This window comes from Micropterus dolomieu, linkage group LG02 (assembly GCF_021292245.1).
Source record: "Micropterus dolomieu isolate WLL.071019.BEF.003 ecotype Adirondacks linkage group LG02, ASM2129224v1, whole genome shotgun sequence".
In the NCBI taxonomy this organism is placed as follows: domain Eukaryota; kingdom Metazoa; phylum Chordata; class Actinopteri; order Centrarchiformes; family Centrarchidae; genus Micropterus; species Micropterus dolomieu.
Window position 1 is genome coordinate 5317960 of NC_060151.1, and position 10766 is coordinate 5328725.

The 10766-nt window shown below is 39.3% G+C and overlaps 1 protein-coding gene across 1 annotated transcript in view; it reads right to left on the reverse strand.

Moving 5' to 3' along the window:
- LOC123957902 (M1-specific T cell receptor beta chain) overlaps positions 1-9947 on the reverse strand; it is a 12850-nt gene extending 2903 nt beyond the window's left edge. The window contains exons 1-4 of the mRNA XM_046031005.1: positions 9881-9947; positions 9454-9755; positions 808-862; positions 9-223 (exon numbers count right to left, since the gene is read on the reverse strand). Of these exons, the coding sequence (XP_045886961.1) occupies positions 9-223; positions 808-862; positions 9454-9755; positions 9881-9947 (639 nt within the window). The remainder of the gene's footprint in view (positions 1-8; positions 224-807; positions 863-9453; positions 9756-9880) is intronic.
- Positions 9948-10766: the final 819 nt, after the last annotated feature.

The window sequence follows — 10766 nt, forward strand, 5'->3', positions numbered from 1 at the left end:
ATTTTGTAATAGTCCCCGTCCCGCAGAGCAGCATTGTCGGTCGCCACGCCATCTGTGATTTTATCCCCATCGATCTGCCAGAACACACTCACATGGTCCGGGTAGAAACCATAACCCAGACACACCAAGGTCTTCTTCTTTTTCTTGTTTTTGCTGTTTTGACACTCATTTTTTGAAGGTTTGAACACTTTCACTTTTGGCGGGGTGACAGTACGGTTTGATTCTGCGGAGACAAAGGAAAGAAATCATTGCAATAGTTGGACATTTTGGGAAATATGATTATTTGCCTTCCTGCCAAGAATATCTGTGCCATAAGTAGGTAGCTAGAACGAGTAACCAGGTAGCTTATCTTAGCATAAAGACTGGAAACAGCTGGCCTCAATCTTTCCAAAGGTTACAAAATCCGCCTATACCAGCACCTTTAAAGCTCACAAATTAACACGTTATATCTCATTTGTTTAATGTTTAATGTGATGTGCTAGAGAAACACTCATTCAAAAAACAGTGATTTCCGTCTTTCTAACATTAACATCGCAATTTATTAGAGTTAATTTTCCTTGACTGAAAACAGAAAGGAAATATATTTTAAAGAGACAACCTCTGAATTCCAAATTCACGTTATCAGATTTTACACAGTTTGAGCTCCATCAAACTCCAAAGTTACATACCAATGCAGCTCAAATCTAAAAGTAATTGAAAACACATCCAAACTATAATTTTTCTACATCCCAAAACTTTACAAAAACAGAAACTGTTAGAAGCTGTAACTTCAGAGATAAATTATTTTGTGTGAGGTTATTTTCTTACCTAAGACTGTCAATTTGGTGCCACTGCCAAAGTAAGCAGGGTTGTAGTTGGTCACATAGACACATGGCTACAATAAAAACTGTTTCAACTTTCTGCACATACAACTGTGAACAAAATATTTTGCTCTTTTTCACTGAAAAAAAAAAAACAGTGTTTGGACATGTCTCCGAATTCAGCTTGTATAATAAACTGACAAAGTTAGGTTGATTTTAAAGTACAGGGAGACACATCCTCAAATCGTACCTTGTAAATATTAAAGCAGCTAAGTTGGGCTTGGATGGAATATTATTGATAAATTTGACTCTGAATTCTACATAATTTTACATTATAATTTGTTTTACCTTACCTAAGACTGTAAGTCTTGTTCCAGTCCCAAAGTGAGCCTCTGACTGGAAACTCACAGTTGTTCACAGAGCTAGTGAGAACTCACTTTGAGAACCACAATCTGGGCATAGAGCCAATTCTTTTATTGCTGCAGCAGTTTGCTGGAGGACGGGATTGGACTGACTAGTTAGGACTGAAACAAAACTAACCTGAGCTATAACATATATAACTTTTATGGTTTAAAGGACAAACACTACATTTATTGCCACCAAATAAAATCACATAAAAGCCAGTCCACATGTAGCCTATTCTCTCTTTTAAACAAGTTGTGAAAGATGCTCAGTTTGCTTTGTTGTTGCAGATTTTCTTACCTAAAATGGTCAGTTTAGTTCCATCTCCAAAGTGAGCCTCAGCGAATGAACACGGAGGACTCAGACTGTGACAAAAACTTATTGCTTCTGTCTCAGTGCTGCTCTTTGCAATTTATCTAACTTTGTCACACTTTGACATGTGGAGACGTTCAATATCATGTACTGTAGTTAGCAATAATAGAAGTCACTCTCTGCTACAGATCACCTTTTAAACATCAACATTTTGAGGCATTTTTGTATGATAATTTAAGTTTTTTCAGCACTAAGTACCTTAATCATCACTTGCAAGTACTCTGTCAGTCTTTTAAGTATCTTAACAGGGAATCAAGTCAGAACAATTCCATTGTTATACGATATTTTAATAAACTTAATGTTGGTTTCTTACCTAAAACAGTTAATCTGGTTCCTCCACCAAAGTGAGCCTCATAAGCACCACTGGCACAGTGCTCAAATTAGCCTAAGATACAGTTTATGTATTTTGACTTTAATACGTTCAGTATATAACTCTATCACTTTCCTTTAATTCCTAAATGCAACATCGCTGTACTACAGCTTCTTTGTTGAGTTGGAAGACAACAACAGCTGAAAAGACTGTGAGGATCACATACAGCATTTTTCTTTACAGGTAAATTCATAAGAAGAAAATCAGATGTCTTACTTACCAAGAACAGTCAGTTTTGTGCCTGAGCCGAAATAGGCTTCGTTATTGGCACAGTGCACATGCTTGATATCAAAAAGCACTGAGCTGGATTAGAAACTACAAAGGCCCAAGTGCAAAAAAACGACTAGTATACAGAGTAGGATAGGTTCAGGTCAAAATCTCCCCAGGTCAGTTTAATAGTTTGTTTTTCCTTCATTGTCAAACTGTTTTAACATTTTTCTTTAATGATTTAAGTTGTGAGAGTTCAGACTTACCCAGAATTGTGAGTTTGGTTCCACTTCCAAAGTGAGCTTCAGCTCCTGTGTCACACTGATTGCATCCTCTACCAAAAAGTTACAAAACTGAACTTAACTGGCACTTGGAAAAAGGCTAATAATCCATATCCATGAGACTATTGCAGCTTGAGCATATCGTCCACGTTTGCTGTTTTTTAAAAGAGTGGATAAAACCCAAATGCTGCGCATTGTCGCTTTATTTTTATTCCATTCCAAACAAGTTTCCACACTGAAATTAAGTTTTCGTACAGTGTCAGAAACCTGCATGTTTTCAGAATACTGATATTTCTATCTGTGACAAACGTCACGGTGACTTTTAGTGCTCCACACTAAGCATGTTACATGGAGGAGGTTTTTGTACAGCCGCTCTATTGGATTGTATCACCGTGCCCCCCTGTCCCCACAGTGAAAAAGCATTACACAAAAACCTAACTTCTCTTTTCTTGACTTGTCGTTCCTTCCCCCACCCAGCTTTCCCGTATCTCAGCCTCCATCTTTCTCCGTCTGTCTGTGAGAGCAGCTGTGCAGGCCGATCTGACTGACAGCTGAGGTGAGCTCCATGCAGCCCGATTGCTGCTATTTCTGTGACAGCTAAGAAAAGAAGCAAGAAAGTAAAGACAACTTCATGTTTCTATGTACGGTAGCTCCACAGAGGAAGTGACATCTTTACCGGTCACACCGTCTTATCCCACCCACTTCTATCACTTTCTATAAAAAGATGAGACAGAACTTGTGCTGTCTGACATCAGAGTAACATCAGCAGCAGCTCACCATAAAATTTAGTTTGGTCATTGTTTTCTCCAGAAGTTGAATTCAGATTGTAGCTTTTGCTCTCTCTGTGTTTTGGATTTTTATAGTTCCCAGCATAGGAATTCTGCCAAAATATCTACTCCTACACAGACCGTGTCTACAGCCATGCTAGCAGCTCTGTGACTTGAGCTAACATGCTCCTATTAGCTGGTCTTTAAGATACACAGTCTGTGATCCATGAACGTTTGTACAAAATTCTGTGCCGATCCAACTTGTAGGAATCAAGCTATTTCACTAAGTAAAACTGTTGACCTTCGGTGGCACTACAGAAAAAATCAATGGACCACCAAAGTCATTAGCATTCATCCACTGGGGAAAATTAATGTCTGTAAAAGCATTTCATGGCAATCGATTTAATAGTTGCTGACGTACTTCAGTCTGGACCAAAGTAGTGGACACACTGACTGACAACTCTAATGTAGCCATGCCTAAAGCAAGCTGCTGGGTTAGTTAAAAATATTAAAATCTATCAGGCAAGTTGTCATAAGTTGTAATTCACTGAATATATTAGTGCTCCCCGGATAGTGAGCTTTCCTCACCCCTTAGTGGTAAGGCTCAACCTGTCAGGTGTAATGGATATTCCAGCTAGCATGGGTTGCTAGAACGGCTTTAGACTGATTAAATAATTCCGTAATGTTTGATTTTTACTAATTAGATAGTAAAGTCAGTAAAAGTAAATGTTACTAGAATTGTTTGACTCATGTACAGTAAATAGGGTGTTTTTACATGTTGACATATTGTGTATCTTATGCAAGTGAACAGTTTCTACAACCTTTCATTAATGGGCTATTTTTGTTCATTTTATATTTTAATGGAACTAGCAAGCCAGATCCCCATAAGTACACAGTAACACCAATCTACTCATTTAGACTGTAACATTATCTATAATTTGACTGGCCCCACTGTGACATGTTAGCCTGACTTCTTGAAATATTCAGCATTATGATTTGTTTTTATATGTAATGCCAAATGTACCCTGTTGAGGTCAGTGTATGATCAACTCTTAAACTTGTTCTTTCCTTCCAAATAAAACAACACTTTCATCTACTCAGACAACAAAAATTAAAGAATAGAACAAAAAGAAAAGACTTTGAGAAAGTGATAGAGATGTGTACAAAGAGCACTAGACTGTATATGACAGACATTCTTTTTTCTTGTTCCAGCAGCTGTGTACTTATCTAACTGATCAGCTTTGTGGTGCAGCAGAAATATCACTGCAGTTTTGTTCTCTTAATTAGTATCTGTTTAACATGTTGCTTATCGTTGTCTTTGGTAAGTGGAGCTTAATCATGGAGACTATATCAACATAAGAGATTTAACCATAATCTATGGTGTAACAGCAGCTTAATATTACGTAATGTAAATAGATTCCAAATTATTATATTTTTCTTCTCATGCACGATACCAACCGGCAGCTACACTTGTTTTTTTCCCCAGTTTTTTCCAGCTTTATTGCCAAAATACATACAATACAGTTATTTGAAGATGAAGATGGGGTTTTTGGATTAAAGAGCAGCAGACCAAGATCCACCCGGTGATTGCACAGGGGAGAGGAAAGAGCCAGGAGAGGAGCCATGCTGGCCCAGCTTGGACTTGATTCTGCTCCTGAGGAGTTGGTCTGGACAAAATGGGACTCATTGACCAAACAATGGAATTCAGAGACTGTTGTTCCCACATCGTTGCACAGACCTGCCCCATCAACATCCCGGATCAGACACTCGGCAGGTGGTCTATATTCTGAGCTGTCAGCGCAAGATGAGGAGGTGGACTCCGTTTTACATCAATGATCCTTGGTGGTCAAATGCAGTCTTTCCCAAATGTCAGCTTGTTTATTGTGAAGATGAAACTTTCACATCACATCATCATCAGTTGCTGCTGTTTACATTCACTGTGGAATGTTGGGGGTGTATACATGTATGTATCTATGTAAATGTAACCAAGTCAAGCTGTAACAATTCTCAAAATAGACATAATTCAAATACAAATAGCAGCAGTTGATCAGGCAGGCAAAACAGCAGTGGCTAGACAACCCTAAAATTACAATAATTTAATTAGTTCAGTTGTCTTAACACATAGTGCCAAAACATACTTGCTAAATACCTGACAATATTTGCCTCACACAATGCAGTAAGTGGTCAACTCAGCTCTGACTCCACCTCGCTTATGGATCAGATGTTTAGGCCCACTGCAATGTGAATCATGTTAAAAAGGCACACAAACTAGTAAACTTGCATAACTATTAGACAACATATTTTTACCTCAGCGTTACCCACTGCCTTCTCTGTGGTGGACCTTTAGCACGACAGGCTATTCAGGTGACGAGGTCTGGACAACAGGTGACTTAAAATACCTGTGATTAAAACATGTTCACAAGTTAAAAAAAGATTGTCAGCCTTGACTCATAACTCCTACAAAACATACCTGCTCTCTAGCCACACTGGACCACAATGCCTACAGAGAGGTCTGGATGCGCCCTATAAATCAACTCCTAAAGCGGCACAGGTGTGTGCCTGCTTCTACAGACAGGGGGTGGAGCTTCACTGAGAGGCTATAGCCGCCCATGGCCGTACTAGGCAAAAAGCCTGCCTATCACATATATAAATAACTGTATATATTTATGTTACCATATTTTAATAGTCCTACGCTTAATTATATGTTGTATGTGTAGCATGAAGGAACTACAAATTTTCAAAAGTCAACACAGTGGACGCTGTAGGGCAACCGCCAACTGGCGTTTAGTGGTTTAATTTCAGATCAACGGTGACACCAACGCACAAGTCTAAATGCATGGCTATGTGTGTAGCTATACCATAGGCTACGCATGTAGACCTGACGCAGGAGTATAAATCAAAGTGGGACACTGGGAATGGGCCGTAGACTACAGGCTACTGAAGTGCGGGTGGGTTGATTGGAGGCTAGCTGGCAAAGAGGCCAACTGGAAGCTAGCGGGATGGGTGCTAGTAGATTGGAAAACAGGCTAAGGTTCAGTTTGGAGGCAAGCATGCTGGAAGTCACTGGCTGGGAAGCAGACAGAATACCAGTTCTTTAAAAATAAAAGATAAAGTAAGTAAACTCAAACCCAAAACCATGACACCATCCCATCCCAATCCTGTGATGAATAGGGTAATCCTGCAGGTCTCACAGGATTTCCGAGATATCTGGTTGGCTTTCTGTGGCAGAGGGCAATAAATGAGATGGCACCTTCTTTAATCCAGAAGAATTATTGTAATTCTAGCTCCGTTGAGCAGTTACTGCAAATATAAGAAGCTGTGTTGTGGTAGCAGCCCGTCTGACGGTGAGTGTCCTGGTTTTTTCTCCTTTTTATCAGTTTTTCTGCTTTTTTCCTTGGTTTTCTGTTCCCTGCCTGCCTCCCTGTGTGCTCTCTCTCTCTCTCTCTCTCTCTCTCTCACCTCTCTGTTCAGGCTTTTCATGTTTCTTGTTTTTTCACATTTTCCCTCTGCTTTGTCGCCGCTACCTCTAACCCTGTCTCTCTGTCTGCTTCCCTCCCAGGTACACTCACCCTCGTCCTCCGTTCAGTCGGGTGGGCTCATCCACCGGCCCTCTCCTCCTCCTCCCCCACGGCGTCCTCCCTGTTCCCCCACCGCTCCTCGCTTCCTCGGCCCCAGTGTTCCCCGGCTCCCTGGCCCCCATTCTTCCTGGTTCCCCGTGCCTGTGTTTCCCCAACATCCACCTCTCCCTCCACTCCAGTCCCTCTACCCCTTTATCCCTCAATAAACCTCCTTCCCTCCAAACGTTGCATTTGGGTCCTCTCTGTCCCCACACCTTGCAATCCCATAACCAGCTGTTTTCATAATGATGTTTATATGGTAAAACAAATGTCTAAAGTCAATTCAATTTTGACTTTATACATAATTTCTAATATGGCTATAGGCACAGTGCTGGGAAAGATCACTGGTACGATCATGTAAAAGTTTTTAACTGATCTATGTTCCGTTTAATTTTGAGTTATAAAACAATAATTATAATTGATCTCAATAAAGAGAGAAATCATGCCACTGAGTAAATATGATCCTGTTAGTTTTCTAGCTATATTCAACAAGACAACCATGAAGCATTCAAAATCCCCCAAATGCGGAGAATTTTAAAGTATTTTAGTAAATATACTGTATTTCAAGTACACATGCTTTAATTCAATATTTTTCAGCATGCAGAGAATGAGGATTAGTCATGTTTTCTTCTTCTTCTTCTTCTTTAGTGAAGTAACTACAATCCAATAAATAAAGATACAATTGCATCTAAAATTCAACAACATTTTGTAAAGAAAGCTTATCAAATTAAAGTCGTTTTGAGGAGACATTCAGAAAGTCTTAGTTCAGTTATAAAAGTCAACACATTTTGTTTCTTGACCAAACTTTCTTACAGTGAACTGTAACTAAAATGGACATACCATTATGTTTACCACCCTCAAAAACGTTAACAGTTCTGGGTTTAAATATTAAAAGGTAAATAGAAAACGGCAGAAGGAGTGTTTCTAGCAGGTATTGTTAGTGATACAGCACTGGTGTGTTTCAGTCCCATTTTGGGTTGTTGTTTAGCCACAGAGTGTGTCTGAGACACTGTGTGTCTAGAGGCACAGTAATACACAGCTGAATCTCCAGCCGCAACATGGTGTATGTGCAAAGCGGAGTTAGGCACTGCAGGCCGTGACATGGTGTACTTGGATTCTTTGAAAGGAGCTTCAGTAGCCCATATGTCTTTGTTTAGAGAATATGTTACCAGCTGCATTTCCCCCCTGCCAACGTGTCTGTACCAAAACATGTACAAATATTCATCATTATCTTGTTCACACTGGAGTGATACAGATATGTCTCCTTCTTTGCTGATTGCAAATGGAGGCTGACGTATTTTCATACAGCAGGAGAAACCTGGAAGATAGAGAAGAAGACAGAGTAAATAACTAGATTTTACATAAAGGTAAAACAGCAAAGTTGCCCAGTGGGAAAATTAAAAATGTGTTCTTACTGGTAAAGAGCAGAAGAGCTAGTGAGAGGACCTTCATAATCACTGTTGTTGTACAGATCTTCTATGTGAAATGAGAGCTAATGTTCTTTCCTCCACCTGTAATGTTTCCTCTGCACGCTTCACTCACAGTTTCACACAGTTTCCTAGGACAGCTACAGTCTCCTAGTGGCCACCCAAAGGTGATATATCATCATACATACACATACATCATTCATGTGTTCATGCAGAAAAGTGGCTAGAGACCGTAGAGACCGGGGGGGCATATTTACCTGCAGTTTTTGATGAGTTACTGCAGTGTGAGCCAGACAGGCTGTTATAGTGATTCACGCACATTAAAATATTAACTATTTATAAGGCGTTTGCGGCTTTGTTCTTTGGTGCAGAAGACTAGTTTCCACTGCAGGTTTTATCAATTCATCTTTGTCTTTATTTTTAACATTATCTTTGTCTGCTTCTTGACTCTACCATTGCTGTTAACATTACCTTTACTTTCACCTTTGCTTTTTACCTTAATTTATTTGTCTGTACTCTTTCATCACTGCTGCCCTTTCTTTTACATTTACTCTATCCCATACATTTACTTTTATCTTTATTTTCAGCTTTATCGCTATCTTTATCTGGACTTTATCACTTTCCTTTACTCTATTGTCAGTTACACTTATTTTGTCTTTGTTCTATTATTCTATTTCACCTTTATTGTTATCTTCTCTCACTCTATTGGGCTTATTTGTATTTCTTTACTCTTTCATTACTGTTACCTTTAATTTGACATTTATGTTTACTGTACTGTCACATCTACTTTTACCTCTTTCTTTATCTCTATCTCTATCTTTGTAATGACCTTCACATGTAACTTTATCTTTATGTTATTCACCTCATCATAACTGCATATTTCATTTCAAATAATGAACCACATTCCTTTTTGTATTGTCCCTCTCACTAAAGCACCCTGAACAGTATAATCGTATTGTTCATCACAAAAAAGTATTAAATATAAACGCTGTTTCCTTTAAATTTAATATATTTGATATAACAGAGAGCACTTTTACCCAACATTAAGTTAGATGATAGATAAAAGTTTGTATTTCACTCTTAAGTTTTGATCTGAATTAATAATAATAATAAATATAATAATATTTCAGCTGTGTCAACACAACACAGCTACCAAACAGCAGGAAGATGGGACAGGGTTTTAGTAAGTCAGTGACAGCAAACCACATCACTGTGTACTGGCAGCACAGAAATACACAGCTGAGTCTGACAGATTCACACTGTGAATGATCAGAGCTCCTCTCAGTTTGGTTTCCCTAACAATCTCAATTTGATCTAGAAACTGCTGCTCATACTGGGGCGGATTGATATCGTAGCTGTATCCAATTAGGCTCATCAGTTGGTTCTCTCTTTGCTGGTACCAGAGCATGACATAGAGATCGTTGTCATTGTGACTACATTTGATCTCTACCCTGTCCGTCACATTGACTAGTCTGGACTGAGACTGCTGAACTGTCACACTCTCGGCTTGATCTGTGGAAAAAGAAATATAAAATATTATTGAGACATGCATTACCATTCATAGTACTGTTGTATGACTTAATGGAGATTTTCATGTCATTCTGTCTAAATTTTATTTAATCTTAAAGAAGCAGTACATGGAAGCAAGAGAAGAAGAAAAAATCCAATGCCAGCTGGAGACATCTTAGCTGTGACATCTGGCATCGTAAAGCTGGAGGATGATATCTTGAGAGAGACTCTGCCACTTTTTTATACTGCACATGCTCAGTTGCAACAACTGAAGAAAAAGCAGTGAGGGGTTTTTTGTGAGGGAGTGACATTAAACCACATCACTGTGCACAGGTAGCGCAGAAATACACAGCCGAGTGGGACACGTTTGCACTGCGGACGATCAGAGCTCCGTTTAATGTGTCTTGTCTTCTCAGCTCAAACTGCTCTTGAGACTGGCCCTCGTAGGTTTGGGCGCCTACTCCATATCCAAACCCAAGGAGGACCATAGACTGACCGTCCTTTCTTTGCTGGTACCAGAGCATTACTGGACGGCTGCTGTCGTCATGGCTGCAACTGATGTGGACCTCGGTGCTCTCCTCCACTATCAGATGAGGCCGTTGATTTATCACGATACTGTTGACCTGAACTGTGGAACATTTTGATTAAATATTGATGTAGAACAGACGACAATTCCTATTTAATACAGTGGAGAATTTGCTGAAATTTAAGGTCTTACTTGGAAACCAGAGGAAGATAATACCAAATGTGAATGAAGACATTGTCATGTACTGCTGTGTGAAATATGCTTTTGCGTGAATAAGGGCAAGAATCAAGAATTTATTTTTATTATTGGGGAGGTGCTAATTCAGCACCATGTGCATCTGAGAACCTCTGTACCATGTGCTCTACCTCCACCTGTTGGCTGAATCTAAACTTTGGTGGATTCATTTTCCATTCTTATTGAAAATATAAGGCAAGGCTCAAATAAAAATAAAATATCTGACTTGGGATAATTTGGTTTGTGCATCACTG